We start from the raw sequence: 20220 nt of genomic DNA, 5'->3' as shown, positions 1-20220 counted from the left end.
CGGCCGGAAGTACGTCTGGGGAGTGGAAATATAGGAGGAAAGGCTCCGGTCCGGGATTCTAGAGCGACCTCTCTGCTCCTCGTCTCGTTGGTTCCGGAGGTCCTTCGGCCGTGGGAAATGCTGGCGCGCGCGGCGCGGGGGACTGGGGCCCTTTTGCTGAGGGTGAGTTCGGGGGAACCTTCTCCAAAGGTCGGGCCAGAGAGCACCTGGGTCCGTACCTGGGAAGAAGCGGGATTCTAAGTTTGGTCAGAGAACTGGGGTCAGAGGTCATGGTATCCACGTGAGTTCCTCTCGGAGGACCCTTTAGGGTCGCGGTTTAGGAAGATGTCTCCTGGACCGGCGCCGAGAGGGGCGGGGTGCCCCGCCGGCTGGGGGTCTCAGCAAATCCTTGTCTTTTCTTTAGGGCTCCGTACAGGCTTCTGGTCGTGCTTCGCGTCGCGCCTCCTCTGGATTGCCCCGAAACACCGTGGTACTGTTTGTGCCGCAGCAGGAGGCCTGGGTGGTGGAGCGAATGGGCCGATTCCATCGGATCTTGGAGCCTGTGAGAACCTCTTCTGCCCACTCAGGGCCAGCCGGATGGCGAATTCCCCCATGACATGGGCGAATGGGGTGGGATCTCCTTTGAGCCTGCCCCCACCTTTGGCTTCCAACTCCCCCAGCCAGACCTAGCAGACCCCAGGCTGCTGAACTTCATACCCATGTTACCATCTTTTCCTGTTTGCTCTAGCATCCCACAGACCCCGTTCTTGGGTATCTCCCCTATCTACTCTCTCAGCTCCACCCCTCTGCTACTCTGCTGGCGCCTATTCCCTTGATTCTCTCTTCCATTCAGTTGTGCCCCCTTGTATTCCTATCCTCTTGGGTTTCCCTACCATTGACACCCCCAGCTTTCTGCTGTACTTGAAATGTTCCACATGTTGATTCCATACCCACTCCAGGCCTAGCTTGAATCCCAACCCTACAACCCTCATCCTGAGGACCCATGACTCCTCTTCCCAGGGCTTGAACATCCTCATCCCTGTGTTAGACCGGATCCGATATGTGCAGAGTCTCAAGGAAATTGTCATCAACGTGCCTGAGCAGTCGGCTGTGACTCTCGGTGAGGGGTGCAGGGTGACACGGGTTTTCTGAGGCCATTAGGATGTGGTTGCAGGAGATCCAGAGCTCAGGAGAAAGAGTTGACTGAAAATTGGAGGCCTCATTTTCCCCCTTTTCTCTCCCACTCCTGTACCTGTAGACAATGTAACTCTGCAAATCGATGGAGTCCTTTATCTGCGAATCATGGACCCTTACAAGGTATCTCCTGCTTGCTTTATTCAGCTTCTGAGTTGCTTTTCTCACTAAAATCCTGCACTCAGGCTTCTTAAACTATCCATGCTCTTTTCAGGCAAGCTATGGTGTAGAGGACCCTGAGTATGCTGTCACACAGCTAGCTCAGACAACCATGAGATCAGAGCTCGGCAAACTCTCTCTGGACAAAGTCTTCCGGGTAAGGGGATCTGAGCCAGAGTTAGTGTTGAAAGACACATACCTCTCACTCTCAGTTCTTTCTGGGGGTCAAGATCAGTCAGAGGCACTTCTCAGCTTAGACCCTTGATCAGTGGGTTGAAGCCATGGAACTTATACCTCTTTTTCCAGGAGCGGGAGTCCCTGAATGCTAGCATTGTGGATGCCATCAATCAGGCTGCTGACTGCTGGGGCATTCGCTGCCTCCGTTATGAGATCAAGGATATCCACGTGCCACCCCGGGTGAAAGAGTCCATGCAGATGCAGGTGGGGGCCAGGGAGGGATGGGGAAGAGGAGTTCAGGATGCTCCAGTCTCATGAGTACCTGGACTCCCTTCCCTATCATGATGGGTACAATTACAGGTCTCTGTAAGAGTTTATTCTGGCTTCTTTTTGATGGGGCTTGTTGGGGGCTTCTAGGTGGAGGCAGAGAGGCGGAAACGGGCCACAGTTCTAGAGTCTGAGGGGACCCGAGAGTCAGCCATCAACGTGGCAGAGGGAAAGAAGCAGGCACAGATCCTGGCCTCCGAGGCGGAAAAGGCTGAACAAATAAATCAGGCAGCAGGTCCGCAGAGGGTAGAGGCTGAGGGAGGAGCAGGGTGTGGATCTTTGAGGGTTGGTGCTGTGACAGGAGCATTGACGTACGCTGACCTCATGAGTAAAGCTTTGTCTCTTTTCTTCCAGGAGAGGCCAGTGCAGTTCTGGCCAAGGCCAAGGCTAAGGCTGAAGCTATTCGGATCCTGGCTGCAGCTCTGACACAACATGTAAGAGGCCCCAGGGTGGGAGTCGGGGACAGGAATTGACACTGGAAGAGGTTTTCTCATCTACCCTTGGGAGAAGTTCCTGCCTTTGTGGGTTCCATTGAGCCAGATTACATGATCTCTTGTATTGTGATCTGCATTGTGATCTGATCCTTTTTTCAGGAATCCGACTTCTTTTTTCTCCCCTTCCCTCTATGTACCCTCTGTCCCCAACCCCTTGTCCAAGTCTGTGATCTGTGTTTTTTTCCCTTCTATGGCCACAGAATGGAGATGCAGCAGCCTCACTGACTGTGGCTGAGCAGTATGTCAGTGCTTTCTCCAAACTGGCTAAGGACTCCAACACTATTCTGCTGCCCTCCAACCCTGGCGATGTCACCAGTATGGTGGCTCAGGTTAGAGTGCCCCGAGGACCCAGCACACCAATGCCAGAAACTGAGACCCCACCACCACCATCACAACTTACACACCATGGAGGCTTTTGGAGTTCCATGAGACCTAGACCTCCTGTTAGCCTCTATAGAGAATAAATCTCTAAAAATGAAACACTCCTTACCCCTGTAGATAGGGGAGCTCTTGAGACATCTCCTTTTTTGGGAGATACCTACACCAGTATTTTGAGGGTGACCCTGTTTTGACAGCTTATAAGATTCTTAGAATCAGCTCAAAAGTTTGAGGCTTGAGAGAGAGAAAGGAAAAACAACCATACTGGGCCCAGCCCCCCTTTCTTTTTAGTCATTGGTGGGTTGGGCTGTGCCTTCTCTCATGTGTCCTCATGGCTCTCTCTTTGTCCCTCTTCTTAGGCCATGGGTGTATATGGGGCCCTCACCAAAGCCCCAGCGCCAGGGGCCCAGGACTCAGTCTCCAGCGGGAGCAGCAGAGGTGTCCAGGGCACAGATGGAAGTCTTGATGAGGAATTTGATCGAGTCAAACTAAGTTAATGGAGCTGGGCTTGGCCAGGGAGGCTGGGGACAGGGAAACAGTACTCCCAGACTCTGGCTCTAGCTTCCCTGCCAAGATTTTGTTATTATTTTTTTATTTGAACTTTAATCATGTAATAAACTTGCCAGTGGCAAACCAGAAACTGTCTTCTTTGATTGGGGAATGAGGTTGGGAAAAAATCACCATTGTTTTCTGTGGATGTCCGCTTCCATCCTCCAGGCCTCTCAGGTCTAGGAAGCTGATTCCTCCACGAGTAAGAATGAACGTGTAAATAAAATCATCCTTTCTATCTTCAGGAGAAGCTTGGGATAGGGTGGAAGGATTAAGCCACAGGTCTACTAAACTGCCAGCTGGGGAGTGTAGTTCCTCCTCCTGCTAACTATGGGATGTGAATTTGAGCAGGGTTTTGGGGGGATTGGTTTCATTTTGTTTTAAGTAAACTCTATACCCAATGTGGGACTAGAACTCACACCCCCAAGATAAAAAGTCACCTGCTTGGGGCACCTGTGTTACTTAGTCCTTCAAATGTCTGCCTTCAGCTCAGTTCATGATCCCAGGGTCCTGGGATCCAGCCCTGTATTGGGTTCCCTGCTCAGCGGGGAGTCCAGTTATCCCTCTCCTTCTGTCCCTGCCCTTGCTTGCATGCATATGTGTGCTCTCCTAAGCTCTCTCAAATAAAGAAAACCTTTTAAAAAAAAAAAAAGTATTTCACATGCTGGATTCCTCTGCTCCACCAACTGACCCATCCAGCAGGTACCCCTGGGGGGATTTTTTTTTATGGGAGGCAGAACTATGCCGGCAGGACAGCCCTGCTGAATGCTTAAAGAGTTTTCAGGAACTGAAGATACTTATTCCTTCAAAAATTTCATGATGTCTACCATAGGCCAACTTCAGTCCTAGACGTAGGTTACAAAAGCATTTTAGACCCACCCAGTGGTTCTTGCTTTCACAGACTCAGGTTGGGCAGGGAAGACAGACAAGGAAATAGATACAAAGTGATAAGTGCTAGGATGGAAGAAGGTTCTGGTGTGGGCAACAAGGCTGCCAACTCTGCCATTGAGCTCAGGCTGGAAAAATTAATGCCTTCACCAGGCTAGGGCTTGGGAATATGCAGAGGCCCACAGTTCCAGAGAAGTTGGAACATTCAGAGTTTGCGAAGGGTGAGGGGTGGGATGTTAGGGTGTGTAACTGTATGACAAGGTCCACAGCACAAGGAGATAGAATACAAAGAATTTGGACTTCAGCCTTAGGCTGGGGAGGGAGCCATGAAGGTTTTCTTTTTTCCCTTCCTGAATTCTTTTAGGAAGATTAAGGTAGTCGTATTAGTGTTTTAGATACAACTGACCTGGTGCAATGTGGACAGGGTATTTGAAGAAGAGATGGGAGGCAGAAAGACAGTAGGAAGGCGGCCTCAACAATCCTGGAAGGGATGATGAGGCCTGAACTGAAGTAAGGACCTATCAGGATGGAGGTGAAGGGATGACATTTTTCAACATATGTCTGAATTAGAAGTTACTCATTTAACCATTTGATAACTATTGAACCTCAAAATACATGCCAGGCACTAAGGATATATAATAATGAAGAACTAAATTCCAGGCTCTCAATGAGTTTAAGGTTTTTTTCTTTTAAGATTTTATTTTTATTTTATTTATAACATTTAATTTTTTAAAAAAGATTTTATTTATTTATTTGGCAGAGAGAGGTAACAAATAAGCAGAGAGGCAGGCAGAGAGAGAGAGAGAGGAGGAAGCAGTCTCCCTCCAGAGCAGAGAGCCTGATTCGGGGCTTGATCCCAGGACCCTGAGATCATGACCTGAGCCGAAGGCAGAGGCTTAACCCCCTGAGCCACCCAGGCGCCCCATAACATTTAATTTTTAAGTAATGTTTATACCCAACTTGGGACCCCAACTTAAAATTGCCAGATCAAGTCACACGCTCTACCCACTTGAGCCAGTCAGATATCCCTCAATAAGTTTTGTTTTTTTTTTTTTTTTTTTTTTTATTTGACAGAGAGAGATCACAAGTAGACAGAGAGGCAGGCAGGCGGGGAGAGAGAGAGAGAGAGAGAGAAGCAGGCTCCCTGTCGAGCAGAGAGCCCGACGCGGGACTCGATCCCAGGACCCTGAGATCATGACCTGAGCCGAAGGCAGCGGCTTAACCCACTGAGCCACCCAGGCGCCCCTCCCTCAATAAGTTTTAAGTTCTATTTGGAAGGGACAAATCATTAATAAGATGTTTAGTATTTCACATGCTGGTGAGTTGTGCTATAGAAGAAAAGGAGGGAAGGTGGGAGAGGAGGCTGTAATCTGTAACATTAATTAGAGTGTTCCTGGAAGGCTCTGGAAGTTATATTTGAGCTAGATATGGAGATGAGGGGAAGATCTATTTGGGCACCTGGGAGTAAACCTGGAGATTCTAAATGTGACAGCGGTAAGGCCATTGTAACTGGAAGAGCAAAAAAGTTACAATAGATGGAACAGACTTAAGGAAGCAAAGAAGCTAGATAAATCAGAGAGGGAAGCCAGAGCTGGCGTGTAGACTTGTAGGACCATGCAGGACTACTACAAGAACTTGGGCTTTACTGTGAAATGTGAAACCAATGGAGAGGGTTTTTGTTTTTGTTTTTTAAAGATTTGATTTATTTATTCGACAGAGAGAGAGATCACAAGTAGGCAGAGAGGCAGGCAGAGAGAGAGGAGGAAGCAGGCTCCCCGCCGAGCAGAGAGCCCGATGCGGGACTCGATCCCAGGACCCTGGGATCATGACCCGAGCCGAAGGCAGTGGTTTAACCCACTGAGCCACCCAGGCGCCCCAGGGTTTTTGTTTTTAACAGTAGCTTTACTGAGGGGCACCTGGGTGGCTCAGTGGGTTAAACGTCTGCCTTTGGCTGAGGTCATGATCCTGGGGTCCTGGTATGGAGTCTTGGGATTGAGCCCTCATTGAGCCCCATGGGGAGCCTGCTTCTCCCTCTCCTTCTTTTTTTTTTTTTTTTAAAGATTTTATTTATTTATTTGTCAGAGAGAGAGAGGGAGAGAGAGCGAGCACAGGCAGACAGAATGGCAGGCAGAGGCAGAGGGAGAAGCAGGCTCCCCGCCGAGCAAGGAGCCCGATGCGGGACTCGATCCCACGACGCTGGGATCATGACCTGAGCCGAAGGCAGCTGCTTAACCAACTGAGCCACCCAGGCGTCCCTCTCCCTCTCCTTCTTGCTTGTGCTCTCATTATCTCTGTCTCTCTCGCTCTCAAATAAATATTTTTTTTTAAAGTAGCTTTCCAGGCGCCTGGGTGGCTCAGTGGGTTAAGCCGCTGCCTTCGGCTCGGGTCATGATCTCGGAGTCCTGGGATCGAGTCCCGCATCGGGCTCTCTGCTCAGCAAGAAGCCTGCTTCCTCCTGTCTCTCTGCCTGCCTCTCTGCCTGCTTGTGATCTCTCTCTGTCAAATAAATAAATAAAATCTTAAAAAAAAATAAAGTAGCTTTCCAAAGAAGATATGGTACATCTATACAACGGAATATTACACCTCCATCAGAAGGGTTGAATACCCAACTTTTCTATCAACATGGATGGGACTGGAGGAGATTATGCTGAGTGAAATAAATCAAGCAGAGAAAGTCAATTGTCTTATGGTTTCACTTTGCAGAGCATAAGAAATAACATTGGGAGGAGGACATTGGAAGAAGAAAGACATTGGGAGAAGGAAAGGAGAAGTGAATTCGGGGAAATCAGAGGGGGAGTGAGAGAATGTGGATTCTGAAAAACAAACTGACAGTTTTGGAGGGGAGGGAGGTGGGGGGGTTGGGTGAGCCTAGTGTTGGATATTAAGGAGGGCACATATTGCATGGAGCACTGGGTGTGGTGCATAAACAATAAATCTTGGAACACTGAGAAAGTAAAATAAAATGTTTTTTAAAAGTAGCTTTCTTGAGATGTAATTCACATAACATTCACCCATTTAAAGTATAAATTCAGTGATTTGTAGTGTATTCAGAGTTGTGCAACCATCACCATTTTAGAACATTTTCATCATCTCTCCTCCATCCCTACCACACCACCAAGACCCTGTACCCATTAGTAGTCACTCCTCTCTTCCCCCAGTTTTAGGAAAACACTAATGTACTGTCTCTGTAGCTTTATGTATTCATGTAAATGGAATAATATAAAATGCTATTTTGTGATTGGCTTCTTTCACTTAATAAGTTTCATCCATGTAATAACACATAGCAGTACTCCATTACTTTTTATGGCAGAATAATATTCTATTGTATGATATACCATATTTTGTTTATCTATCTGTCTATCGGTGAAGGCCATTTGGGTTGTTTTGCTGCTATGAACTGTCAAGTGCAAGTTTTTGTGTGGACATATGCTTTTCATTTCTCTTGGATGTATGTCTAGGAGTGAAACTGCTGGGGCGTATAGTAACTCTATATTTAACCTTTTGAAGAGCTGCCAGACTGTTTTCCAAAGCACCATTTTACAATCCCCAAATCAGTGGATGAGGGTTCAAATTTCTCCACATCCATTGCCAGTACTCGTTTTTTGTCCTTTCTATTACAGCCATCCTAGTGACTATGAAGTGGTATCTCTAGTATTCCCCTGATGCCTAATGATGTTGGACATCTTTTCCTATGTAAATTGGTGGAATGTTAATGTGTATATTTTCTTTGGAGAAAGGTCAGATCTTTTGCCCATATTTATTTATTTTTTAAAAAACATGTTTGTGTTTTAAAAGTTTATTTATTTTGGGACACCTGGGTGGCTCAGTTAGTTAAGTGGCTGCCTTCAGCTCAGGTCATGATCCCAGGGTCCTGGGACTGAGCCTGCATCGGGCTCCTTGCTCAGCGAGGAGCCTGCTTCTCTCTCTGCCTCTGCCTGCCACTCTGTGTGTACTCTCTCTCTCGACAAATAAATAAAATCTTTAAAAAAATTATTTAAGTAGTATCTGCACCAAACGTGGCTCAAACTCACAACACCAAGATCAAAAGTTGCCTGCTCTTCTGCCTGAGCCAACCAGGCGCCCCTTCTTTGCCCATTTAAAAATCTTATTTGGGTGCCTGGGTGGCTCAGTGGGTTAAAGCCTCTGCCTTCAGCTCAGGTCATGATCTCAGGGTCCTGGGATCGAGCCCCACATCGGGCTCTCTGCTCAGCAGGGAGCCTGCTTCCCCCTCTCCCTCTGCCTGCCTCTCTGTCTACTTGTGATCTCTGTATATCAAATAAATAAATAAATAAAAATAAATAAAATTTTAAAAGATTTTATTTATTTGACAGAGAGAGAGAGATCACAAGTAGGCAGAGAGGCTGGCAGAGAGAGAGGAGGAAGAAGGCTCCCTGCTGAGCAGAGAGCCAGATGTGGGGCTCGATCCCAGGACCCTGAGATCATGACCTGAGCTGAAGGCAGAGGCTTTAACCCACTGAGCCACCCAGGCACCCCTATTTATTTATTTTTTTTAAAGTGGGCTCTATGTCGGATGGGAGGCTTGAACTCACGACCTCAAGATTAAGAGTTGCGTGCTCTAGCGACTGAGCCTGCCTGTTGCCACACCTTTGCCCATTTTTAAATTGGAGTATTTTTTAAATTACTAAATTGGAAGATACAGTGAAAATACATGAAGAGGGGGAATAATAAAATCTATCAGTTGGAGTCAGCTAAGCAAAAAGGAGAAAATAAATACTTATCACTACTTTACCGATGAGGTAATGCCCGATAATGCCAGCGAGTGGCAGAGCTAAGATTCAAGCTAAGTTTGATTCCAAAAGGACAGTTCTTAGGCTTAATCAAGAATGACCAGTGCGGGACGCCTGGGTGGCTCAGTTGGTTGAGCGGCTGCGTTCGGCTCAGGTCATGATCCCGGCGTCCTGGGATCGAGTCCCACATCAGGCTCCTTGCTCGGCAGGAAGCCTGCTTCTCCCTCTGCCTACCACTCTGTCTACCTGTGCTTGCTTTCTCCCTCTCTCTCTCTCTGACCAAAAAAAAAAAAAAAAAGAATGACCAGTGCTTCCCTGAGCTCTTCTAGCTTAGCTTCCTGCTCCTAATTCTCTTAAACTACTATGATCTCTCATCAAATTCTCCTGGGGCCAGCCCTGCGCTCCCCGCCGAACTTCTTCGGAGGCGCCGGAAGATGGCGCTGAGGCACCCGCGGGCCGCTCTGTCTGGCGTGCGCTTGTCTGTGGTGCCAGTGGGCAGGCGTTGCTGCTGCGCTTCCGGGCGTCGTTCAAGGTGAGCCAGGGTCTTCGAGAATCTACTCGCTCTTCCTACTGGTCACTCCTCTTTTCCGAAGGGACCCATCCCCCGCAGCTCGCAGCCTAGTGTTCTAAATACCGAAGCCGGGCGCCCAGGAGAAGTCCGGGTAGCCACCAGATGAAGCAGAGTCGTCTGGACGTGTGGGTCCCGGCGAGGCCCAACAGGCTCTAGACCCTGTGACTCTGGTTTGCTGCGCGGGGTAGGTTGCGACTCCGGTCTCCTGGCTATGCTGGCCATCCGGAAGCGGAGCGTGACTCCTCCCCTTGGTCCTCTTGGTCCCCACCAGGCGGCGCCGTCAGTCCCGCCCGGGTTGCCCTGTGGCTGCAAGCCCTGGCCACCCCAGGGATTTTGAGATTGGCAAGGAGAGAGGTGAAGAAATGAGCTATCAGAGAGCTTTCTACCACTAGGAATACGTTTCCTTCGTGGACTGTGCGTTTCATCGTTAGAATCTCTTGGAGTACATGTGCAAAGCCCTAGCTCCACCCCTAAAGATGCTGATTAAGTAGACCTGGGGTGGGGCCTGGAAATCAGCATTTTAAACAACTGCTCCAGGTTGATGCCCATAGTCTGCGGATCTCATCTTTGGAAACACTGGTATAACTGATGGAGAGGAACATTGCATTGGGTTGGCTATGGGGCTGTTTATCTTCTGGAAGGCTTCCAAGAGGAAGTGATTTTAGCTGTGCTTTGTATTGAGGGACCAGAATATACATTACCCTACAGTGATGAATATCTTCCCCGCTACCAGCAGGATGCAGAAGATCTCAGTGCTGCTCTTCCTGGCCTGGGTCTGCTTCCTCTTCTACGCCGGCATTGCTCTCTTCACCAGTGGCTTCCTGCTCACCCGTTTGGAACTCACCAACCATAGCAGCTGCCAAGAGCCCCCAGGCCCTGGGTCCCTGCCATGGGGGAGCCAAGGGAAGCCTGGGGCCTGCTGGATGGCTTCTCGATTCTCTCGGCTTGTGTTGGTGCTGATAGATGCTCTGCGATTTGACTTTGCCCATCCCCAGCGCTCCCACGGTCCTGGAGAGCCTCCTGTCTCTCTGCCCTTCCTGGGCAAATTGGACTCCTTGCAAAGGATCCTGGAGATTCAGCCCCACCATGCCAGGCTCTACCAATCTAAGGCTGATCCCCCCACCACCACCATGCAGCGCCTGAAGGCCCTCACCACAGGCTCACTGCCTACCTTTATCGATGCTGGCAGTAACTTTGCCAGCTATGCCATAGTGGAAGACAATCTCATTAAGCAGCTCGCCAGTGCAGGTTAGTTTGGGCCCCTTTGGAAGCCAGAATACCTTACCATATTTTCTCTTTAGAGGTCAGAGAGCCAGAACTTTGGGTGCTCAGCTGCATGCTAGACTATGCTGTGCGAGGACAGGGGAAGAGAAAGAGACCAGAGCCCTGCATGCAGCAAGTGCAGGTGTGGGGCTTTTTCGTTCTGTAGTTTCTAATCTGCATGGAGTGTTGGTTTGCTTTTGGGGAACTTTCAGTAAGAGGCAGTAGAGCAATGAAGAGGAGATGATGTGAGTCTGATATTCTCACAAGTGTGGAGGAGAGTGCAGAGGGTCCATACCTTGTCCACTCACTGACTTGGAAAAAGCAGCATATACCCAGAAAAAACAGAATAGCAAAAATAGCCAGGAATTGAGAACTAGCAGAGCCTTTTGTAGAAACAAGGAGTGAGAAGTCTGGTTATTGGGGAAAGTATGGTTATCAGGGAAAGCTTTGTGGCAGAAAAATTTAGGCCTTGAAGGATAAAGAGTTGCTGGATGAAATTGCTGGTTGAGATTTCTGAAACGTCTATAAAGGGCCTCCTCTTCTCTTTCCCTCTGCCTTGACTCTTGCTCAGGTTGTGACCCACTCTCATGTCCCTGCAGGAAGGCGTGTGGTCTTCATGGGAGATGATACCTGGAAAGATCTTTTTCCTGGAGCTTTCTCCCAAGCTTTCTTCTTCCCATCCTTCAATGTCAGAGACCTGCACACAGTGGACAATGGCATCCTGGAACACCTGTATCCAACCAGTGAGCATGGGGCCAGAGTCAGGCCTAAGACTGGGAGCTGGGGAGGGCTACTTCAGGTCACAAATTCTGAGCTTCCCGTGGGTGCAGTGGCCTGGGATTGTGTCCCTTCACATAGTGTCAGAGCCTGGCTGGGGTTGAGGAGTGGGCCTTAGTCCCCTGTGCTTAGTGTTTTTCCTTTCACAGTGGACAGTGGTAAATGGGATATGCTGATTGCTCACTTCCTGGGTGTGGATCACTGTGGCCACAAGTATGGCCCTCACCACCCTGAAATGGCCAAGAAACTTAGCCAAATGGACCAGGTGATCCAGTGAGTGTGGGATATTGGCTGGGGGAATGGGTTTGTGTCTGAGAATCTTAGGATATATTGACCCAAGAGAAAAAGTCTTTATCTTGGAGCCTCTTTCCTTGCTGAATTCTGTCTTTTCTAGGCATTTTTCTGAAGCTAGGGGCATCATCCATCTTGAGTAACTCAGCATGTGGCTTTGGGCAGTAGGGTCATGACTGATGAGGTATCTCTTTGCCAAATGTCTAGGCCCTCCTAATGGAAGTTATGGTGGGGGAGAATGGGTCTCCTAGGAAAATCTTTATCCATTCCTACCTCCTGATGTATTTCTTGGCCCTCAGGGGACTTGTGGAGCGTCTGGAGAATGACACACTGCTGGTCGTGATTGGGGACCATGGGATGACCATGACTGGGGACCATGGAGGAGACAGTGAGCTGGAGATCTCTGCTGCACTTTTTCTGTACAGTCCCAAAGCCCTCTTTTCTGGTGCCCCCCCAGAGGTGAGGCCTGAGGTGTTCTTTGTCTGGTCTCTTGGTATTCAATTGAATCATGATCACAGCATTCTTGTGGCTCTCTCCATTTTTGGCCCTCAAATTCATGACTCTGGGCATCCCCCACTCATTTCCTACTGAGGTCGCTATGTCTTCCATCCCAAATCCTGACCTCAGCTCTGTGGTGAACCCATTGGCCCCTCTCCTTTTCCTCTAGGAGCCAGAGATAGTTCCTCAAATCAGCCTTGTGCCTACACTGGCCCTGCTGCTGGGTCTGCCCATTCCATTTGGGAACATTGGGGAGGTGATGACTGAGCTGTTCTCAGAGGTTGAAGACTCCCAGCCTCACTCCTCTGCTCTGGCCCAAGCCTCAGCTCTCCATCTCAATGCCCGGCAGGTAAGTGATGGACTAGGGTGGGCATAGGAGAAGCATAATGATCACTTGTTGTCATTTTTTCACTCTTAATCCCACCTTCCATAGCCATGTCCTCCTTCCCTCCCTTTCCCCCTGTCCCAGACAGAGTTCAGGTCCCTGATTTCCAGATACCCCTTTTGATAACACCTATCTTTGCCTCTGTCCTGGTTGATATCTCTGATGTCTTCCCTTGGTCTCTGACCATTTTTGCCAGGTATCCCGGTTTCTTCACGCCTACTCAGCTGCTTCTCAGGACCTTCAAATTACAGAGCTTCATCGGCTGCAGAACCTTTTCTCCAATGCCTCTGCTGACTACCAGCGGCTTCTGCAGAGCCCCCAGGGGGCTGAGGCAGCACTACAGACTGTGATTACTGAGCTGCAGCAGTTCCTGCGGGGAGTTCGGGCCATGTGCATTCAGTCTTGGGCTCGTTTCTCTCTGGGTCGCATGGCTGGGGGTGCTGCTCTCATGGCCGCTGCCTGCTTTCTTTGTCTGCTGGTATCCCAGTGGGCGACATACCCAGGCTTCTGCTTCCGCCCCTTCCTCCTAATACCCATGGCCTGTGGTCTGGTTGGTACCATATTGTGTGCTGGACTCCTGACAACTACTGGGCTGAAGCTGGATCCAGTGGTCCTAGGGGCTATGGCTGCAGTGGGCTCACTCCTGCCTTTTCTGTGGAAAGCGTGGGCTGGCTGGGGGTCCAAGAGGCCCCTGGCAGCCCTACTTCCCATCCCTGGGCCTGTCCTGTTATTCCTGCTCATTCGCTTTGCTGCTTTCTTCTCTGATAGCTTTGTTGTAGCTGAGGCGAGGGCCACCCCCTTCCTTTTGGGCTCCCTCATCTTGCTCCTGATTGCCCAGCTTCACTGGGAGGGCAAGTTGCTCCCACCTAAGCTGCTCACAATGCCCCGCCTTTGCTTTCCGGCCTCCACAGGCCCGCCCCAGCACAGTGGCACTTATGCCCTGGGACTTGGAGTAGGGTTGCTTTTATGTATAAGGCTAGCTGGGCTTTTTCATCGCTGCCCTGAAGAAACGCCTGCTTGCCGTTCCTCTCCCTGGCTGAGTCCCTTGGCATCCATGGTGGGTGGTCGAGCCAAGAATTTGTGGTATGGAGCTTGTGTGGGGGCTTTGGTAGCCCTGTTAGCTGTCGTGCGCCTGTGGCTTCGCCGCTATAGCAATCTCAAGAGTCCTGAGCCCTCTGTGCTCTTTGTGCGCTGGGGGCTGCCCCTTATGGTACTGGGCACTGCTGCCTACTGGGCGCTGGCGTCAGGGGCAGATGAAGCACCCCCACGTCTCCGGGCCTTGGTTGCTGGGGCATCAGTTGTGCTGCCTAGAGCTGTGGCCGCGTTGGCCGCTTCAGGGCTCATGCTGCTGCTCTGGAGGCCCGTGACAGTGCTAGTAAAGGCTACGACAGGGGCCCCAAGGACCAGGACTGTCCTCACTCCCTTCTCAGGCCCCCCCACTTCTCAGGCTGATTTGGATTACGTGGTACCTCAGATCTACCGACACATGCAGGAGGAGTTCCGGGGCCGGCTAGAGAGGACCAGGTCCCGGGGCCCCCTGACTGTGGCGGCCTATCAGTTGGGGAGTGTCTACTCAGCTGCTATGGTCACGGCACTCACCCTCTTGGCCTTCCCACTTCTGCTATTGCATGCAGAGCGTATTAGCCTGGTGTTCCTGCTTCTGTTTCTGCAGAGCTTCCTTCTCCTGCATCTGCTTGCTGCTGGGATACCCATCACCACCCCTGGTAAATACGTTTCTCAGCCCTTATTCATCCAAGGACAGTAGTGATGTGACTTCGGCCTTGCTTGTTTTCAGGGAGGTGTTGCTCCTCAGATTCTTCACAAAGTTGGGATGGTCTTCCTGGTGTAGCCAAGCTAACTGATCCCTGCCACTGGCTCTCAGCAAGGTTCATGAAGGAGGGAGACAGGAGTACTCCAAGACTCATTTCTTAGTGGAAATGCTGCACCTTCATGGACTTCATTTCCTGATTTTCCAGTAATGGGAGTGGGGAATTACAAGTGTGTAATGTCGTAGTGAGCTGTGTGTATATGAGAGAGAGAGAGAGATGGACCACAGTTCAGATTAGAGAAATGGAGGCTTAGTGCCAAAGAGAGAATTAGAAAAGCAGAGTGTTGCATGTAAGGAGGCCGGGGTGAGGGACATGTATGTGTGTAGCACTGAAGCAGTAGGAGGATCTGACCGCCAGGCAGTAGGCTATGGATTAGGGAATGGGATGTGACTGTGAAGAGGTTTCTGTCTTCCCCCAGGTCCTTTTACTGTGCCATGGCAGGCAGTCTCTGCTTGGGCCCTCATGGCCACGCAGACCTTCTACTCCATGGGCCACCAGCCTGTCTTTCCAGCCATTCATTGGCACGCAGCCTTCGTGGGATTCCCAGAGGGTCATGGCTCCTCCACCTGGCTGCCTGCTCTGCTGGTGGGAGCCAACACCTTTGCCTCCCATCTCCTCTTTGCAGGTACTTCATTCCTCTGTTGCTTCCATTGTTTACCCTGACTTTCTGGAGAGAAAGGAGACCCCTGGATTTGAGTGGGGAGAGGTTATTTTGTTGGCTCTTTGGGCACCCCTTGGCCAGCGCTCCCTGGAGCCTTAGTCAGCTAGGGTGGTTGGGGGCTGGGGTGGCCTGGTTCCTAGGGCCTCCACTGATTCTAGTCCTGCCTTCCCCCTGAGGCAGTAGGTTGCCCATTGCTTCTGCTCTGGCCCTTCCTTTGTGAGAGTCAAGGGCCCCGGAAGAGGTGGCAGTCCCTAGGGAATGAAGCTGAAGCCAGAGTCAGGCCTGAGGAGGAAGAAGAGCCACTGATGGAGATGCGGCTTCGGGATGCACCTCATCACTTCAATGCAGCGCTGCTGCAGCTGGGCCTCAAGTACCTCTTTGTCCTTGGTATTCAGGTGGGTGCAGAGAAAGAACACGGAGTTAGTGACCTTTTCTCATGCCTGTACATCACATTCCTTCATACTTTGCCGAAACCCCGGGGGAGAGCCTGGACCGAAGTACAGATAAGCAAAATGGTTGCCTAAGGCTGTGACCTCAAGGGGCTGGCTGTATTGAGACTTGAACTTGGGTCTCCTTAATCCTAGCCTTGGATTGTTTCCTCTCTATAAGCTAGATCTGGACCCTGCTGATTGCATTTGGAGATTCCTCCATTAGTGGACAGACAGGAAAAACTAAGGTGATGGCCAGGATTCTTTCCCCAGACTATGTCACAGGTCTTCCTTCCCTTCAGAGGCAGAAGGTGTGACTGACATCTTCCTCCCAACCTGGGAGGCAGAGCCTGAGTGTGATCAGCACAGATGGATATGCTTGCCCAAGGTCACACAGTGAGTCATGGTGAGGCCAGGAAAAGACTTAAGTTTAAGTGTCCTGACCCCTAACCTAGGTTTTTTTCCACTGACATGCACTACTTTCCTACTCCTCCCAGTCCTCACAGGGGCAACTCTCCCTTTGACCTGTTTCCTCCTCCCCAAGTAACTTGACCTTTCCTGTCCTCCCTAGATTCTGGCCTGTGCCTTGGCAGCCTCCATCCTCCGCAGGCATCTCATGGTCTGGAAGGTGTTTGCCCCCAAGTGAGTGGATTGGCTTGAGAAGTATTGGTGTTGGGGAGGGTGAAGCCTGGAAGAAAGAATGAACATTAGGGTGGGCAGGTTTTGTCTCATCAGGGAAAAGGCTCTAGACCTACTCTCAGTGTCCCCTGAGAATTCTCCACTTTTCTTTACAGGTTCATTTTTGAAGCTGTGGGCTTTATTGTGAGCAGCGTGGGACTTTTCCTGGGCATAGCTTTGGTGATGCGAGTGGATGGTGCTGTGAGCTCCTGGTTTAGGCAGCTAGTTCTGGCCCAGCAGAGATAGCCTAGGCGGCTAATGCTGGCTTATGGCCACAGGCAGAGCTGGAGAACAGTCTAGCCTGGCCTATATAGGTGCTGGATCATCTGCAAGAGAGGCTTTGCTACACTTTTCCTCCATGCAGCCAGGAGCTACTGACACCTGGGACTTCATTATTTTATAATTCAAAATCATAGTGGGGCCTGCTCCCTAACTCTTGCTTTGGAGGGTGCCCTCCAAAGAAGAATAAAATAATAATGTAAATATGTGTGTCTGAGAGGTGGCGGAGCCCCCATTGTCCTACAGGGACTGGGGGATGATCACTCTCCCCTTCCATGAGGCACAGATAACATCGGCCATCTTATGCAGACCTGCCTACACCTGAAAACCTTTGGAAAGTGTTTGAAAGTGTCTGAATTCTCTTCCCTTACTTCCTCCTGAATCATTCCTGTTATCCCACCTGCCATTTTTCTTTGCCATGTAACATATTTTATTAAATTCTTATCCTTTGGCTGATAGCAGAGACTGCTGGAAAGACAAGCCCAGGCATCATGGAGTACACAGACTCGTCTAAAACCCCAAACGGTGCTGTATTCCCTCCTCTATTGGGTTCTTTCACTCCGGAACACCCTTTGTCCTTCACTTCTAGGACAAAGTGGCCTAGGAGGCCACCCTAGGTTTCCAACCTTTGCTATCATTTATCAGACCTAATGCCCTTCTTACATAGCATTTCATCTTGTCCCATTAGATTATTCCAGACTTGAAACCAAAATTATAAGTTTAAAGCATGACTCTTCTGCTCTCCATCCATCTCACTACTGTGTCACATTGAAGTGCTGGCATGAAATTCTCATAGAAATGTGCATCAAAGGAGGGTGGGGGGAAGCTCTGAAGAGAAGGGTCAGGCCTGCTATTTGATGTTCAAGAATACCCAGGACAGGAGGAGATGAAACAACTGAAAGAAGAACAGATGTAAAATTGTGGAATAGCACTTCTCCTTGGCAGAAAGAAGACAAGCTGCTTAGCATGATTGTGAAGGAAAGGCATTCACTGCTGTGGTAGCTAGAGAAAGAGATGGAATTATTAATGGCTAATAGTCTGTAGTGCTACATAGGTCAAACAGAAAGATGATAAGAAATATATACTATTTCAGGCAGTTAGAGGATAGGACATTGGTAACGTTACCCTGGCAAGAATACGCTAAAAAGGTGAGAGAAGTTAGGCCCCAGCTAAGACTAAAAGATGAATTAGAAAAAAGTCCCTTTGCTTTTCTCTGTCTCGTGGACATGATTCCCAAGCATTATTTAATAAGCACACAGTACCTCTGTGAGAAGAAAAGACCCTATTCCATCCCTAGCACCAATGGGAAGGATTTCAAGACTCCAGTTCCTCAGCTTCTCCTAGTCAGGTTCCACCTCGTCTTTTTTTTTTTTCCCCTTGGCAGGGAGCCTCCTTTCCTGAAGCCTGAAGCCTAAAGCCTAAGGAAAGTATGCCGATCTGCCAACCATCAGCTAATTCCTTTTCTTCTGATCTAACTTCAAGATCCTTTTGGAGAAAGATATATGGTTAAAAATTCTTTTTTTTTTTAATTTTTTAAGATTTTATTTATTTATTTGACAGAAATCACAAGTAGGGAGAGAGAGAGGAGGGGAAGCAGGCTCCCCGCTGAGCAGAGAGCCAGATGCGGGGCTCGAACCCAGGATCCTGGGATCATGACCTGAGCCAAAAGCAGAGGCTTTAACCCACTGAGCCACCCTGGTGCCCCTATGGTTAAAAATTCTTATCCCTGCCTCCTAGTTGACATCAAAACACCCATTCCACACTCATTGTTTTTCTAAAGAGCTTTACTGAGGTACAATTCATATAAAATCTGGCCATTTAAAGTGCACAATTCAATAACTTTCGGTATATTCACAGAGTTGTACAACTCAACAGAGTCAATTTCAGAACATTATCATCACCCCCAAAAGAAACTCGGTACATTTTCCTATCACCCTCCAACCCTCCCCTCCTCCATCCCTAAACTTAGGCAACCATTAATCTCCTTTCTGACTGTATTTTCTATTCTGGACATTTTATATAAATGGAAACCTACAATATGTGCCCTTTTCTGTCTGGCTTCTCACTCAGCCTAATGTTTTCAAGGTTCATCCATGTTGCTTCACGTATCAGTATTTCATTTCTTTTTTATGGCCAAATCATGTTCCACTGCAGGGATATATAACATTTTATTTATCCATTCATTCATTGATGGCCATTTGGGTTCTTAACACCTTTCAATTTTTACAAATAATGCTGCTTTGAACATCCATGTAAAAGTTTTGTTTAGATGTATGTTCTCATTTCTTTTTGGTTTATACCTCGTGGTTAATTGTGGAATTGCTAGGTCATACGGCACATCTATGTTTAATTTTTTGAGGAACTGCCAGTTTGTTTTCCAAGGCACCGTACCGCGTAATACTCTCATCATTAGTGTATAAGGGTGCCAATTTTTGCACATCCATGCCTTATAATTACTTACTTTTGATTCTAACCATCCTAGTGGGTGTGAAGTGGTATCTCATGGTTTTGGTTTGCATGCCCTTGATGACTAAAGATAATGAGCATTTTTCTTGTGCTTGTTGGAGAACTGTCCATTCAGAGTCTTTCTCTGTTTATTAATTGAGTTTTCTTCTAATTTTTGAGTTATAAGCATTGTTTATATATTCTAGGTATACATACCTTGTCAGATATATGATTTGCAAATATTTTGTTCATTCTCTTGAGTTGTCCTTTCATTTTTTTTTTAAGATTTATTTATTTGAGAGAGTGTGTGTGCAAGTGTAGGGAGGGGTAGAGGGAGAGAGAAAATCTTCATCAGACACACTGAGCATGGAGCCCTAGGCAGTGCTTAATCCTAGGACCCTGAGATCATGACCTGAGCTGAAACCAAGAGCTGGACGCTTAACTGACTGAGCCATCCAGGCGTCCCTCTTTTTTTTTTTTTAGGTAGACTCCACTCCTGAGTTGGGGCTTGAATTCTTTTGACGCTGAGATCAAGAGACCCATGCTCTACTGACTGAGCCAACTGCCCTAGTCTTTTCATTTTCTTGATAGTGTTCATCTTCTTGATTGTCTTTGCAGTACAAAATTTTAAAATTTTGATGAAGTTCAGTTCATCCTATTTTTCTTTTGTTGCTTGTGCATTTGGTGTTCATATGTAAGAAACCTTGTTTAATGCCACAATTTGGTTTTAGAAAAAAATATTTTTTAAAGATTTTATTTATTTGACAGACAGAGATCACAAGTAGGCAGAGAGGCAGGCAGAGAGAGAGAGGTAGGGAAGCAGGCTCCCTGCTGAGCAGAAAGCCTGATGCAGGGCTCAATCCCAGTGTCCTGGGATCCTGACCTGAGCCAAAGGCAGAGGATTTAACTCACTGAGCCACCCAGGCGCCCCTAGTTTTAGAAAAATTTTATCACTCCTACAAAATCCCTATACTTTGTTTACAACTGATCCTCAGTTTCACTGTAGGTCACTGATCTGTTTTCTGTTTTTCTAAATTTGTCTTTTCTGAACATTTCATACGAATGGGGTTATCAAATACGTGGTCTTTAATTTTTATTTATTTGACAGACAGAGATCACAAGTAGGCAGAGAGGCAGGCAAAGAAAGAGAGGGGGAAGCAAGCTCCTTGCTGAGCAGAGAGCCCAATGTGGGGCTTGATCCCTGGACCCTGGGATCATGACC

The 20220-nt window shown here is 48.6% G+C and overlaps 2 protein-coding genes across 14 annotated transcripts; both read left to right on the top strand.

Moving 5' to 3' along the window:
• The first annotated feature begins 4 nt into the window (after positions 1-4).
• Positions 5-3348, top strand: STOML2 (stomatin like 2). 2 transcript variants are annotated; one of them, XM_047701003.1, is made up of 10 exons: positions 5-162; positions 404-541; positions 1000-1099; positions 1238-1296; positions 1388-1489; positions 1639-1773; positions 1927-2071; positions 2191-2270; positions 2531-2659; positions 3068-3348. In XM_047701003.1, the coding sequence occupies exons 1-10, from the start codon at positions 118-120 to the stop codon at positions 3203-3205; spliced, it is 1071 nt and encodes a 356-aa protein (XP_047556959.1). In that variant the 5' UTR covers positions 5-117; the 3' UTR covers positions 3206-3348. The 2 variants fall into 2 exon arrangements, with proteins under 2 accessions (XP_047556959.1, XP_047556960.1); XM_047701004.1 differs by lacking the exon at positions 5-162 and having other exon boundaries at positions 939-1099.
• Positions 3349-9344: 5996 nt separating this feature from the next.
• Positions 9345-19127, top strand: PIGO (phosphatidylinositol glycan anchor biosynthesis class O). 12 transcript variants are annotated; one of them, XM_047700401.1, is made up of 11 exons: positions 9345-9425; positions 10201-10712; positions 11327-11470; positions 11654-11777; positions 12095-12254; positions 12463-12642; positions 12875-14402; positions 14926-15132; positions 15349-15563; positions 16168-16238; positions 16391-19127. In XM_047700401.1, exons 2-11 carry the CDS (start codon positions 10202-10204, stop codon positions 16518-16520), a joined length of 3270 nt encoding a protein of 1089 aa, XP_047556357.1. In that variant the 5' UTR covers positions 9345-9425; position 10201; the 3' UTR covers positions 16521-19127. The 12 variants fall into 12 exon arrangements, with proteins under 12 accessions (XP_047556357.1, XP_047556364.1, XP_047556359.1 ...); XM_047700408.1 differs by lacking the exon at positions 10201-10712 and adding an exon at positions 10766-10869 and having other exon boundaries at positions 9387-9648; XM_047700403.1 differs by having other exon boundaries at positions 9387-9648.
• Positions 19128-20220: the final 1093 nt, after the last annotated feature.

This window comes from Lutra lutra, chromosome 13, assembly GCF_902655055.1.
Source record: "Lutra lutra chromosome 13, mLutLut1.2, whole genome shotgun sequence".
In the NCBI taxonomy this organism is placed as follows: Eukaryota; Metazoa; Chordata; class Mammalia; order Carnivora; family Mustelidae; genus Lutra; species Lutra lutra.
The sequence above is the reverse complement of the archived record's forward strand: the minus strand, read 5'-3'. Positions and strand labels throughout refer to the sequence as shown.

What these genes read in the sequence shown, in the direction of transcription:
- STOML2 (XM_047701003.1), top strand. Translation starts at nt 118, where the DNA reads ATGCTGGCGCGCGCGGCGCGGGGGACTGGGGCCCTTTTGCTGAGG. An exon ending in GCAGTCGGCTGTGACTCTCG is followed by an intron (nt 1,100 to 1,237) that starts GTGAGGGGTGCA and finishes CTGTACCTGTAG; the next exon opens with ACAATGTAACTCTGCAAATC. An exon ending in ACAAATAAATCAGGCAGCAG is followed by an intron (nt 2,072 to 2,190) that starts GTCCGCAGAGGG and finishes CTTTTCTTCCAG; the next exon opens with GAGAGGCCAGTGCAGTTCTG.
- PIGO (XM_047700402.1), top strand. Translation starts at nt 10,175, where the DNA reads ATGAATATCTTCCCCGCTACCAGCAGGATGCAGAAGATCTCAGTGCTG. An exon ending in TAAGCAGCTCGCCAGTGCAG is followed by an intron (nt 10,713 to 11,326) that starts GTTAGTTTGGGC and finishes ATGTCCCTGCAG; the next exon opens with GAAGGCGTGTGGTCTTCATG. An exon ending in TCCATCTCAATGCCCGGCAG is followed by an intron (nt 12,643 to 12,874) that starts GTAAGTGATGGA and finishes CATTTTTGCCAG; the next exon opens with GTATCCCGGTTTCTTCACGC.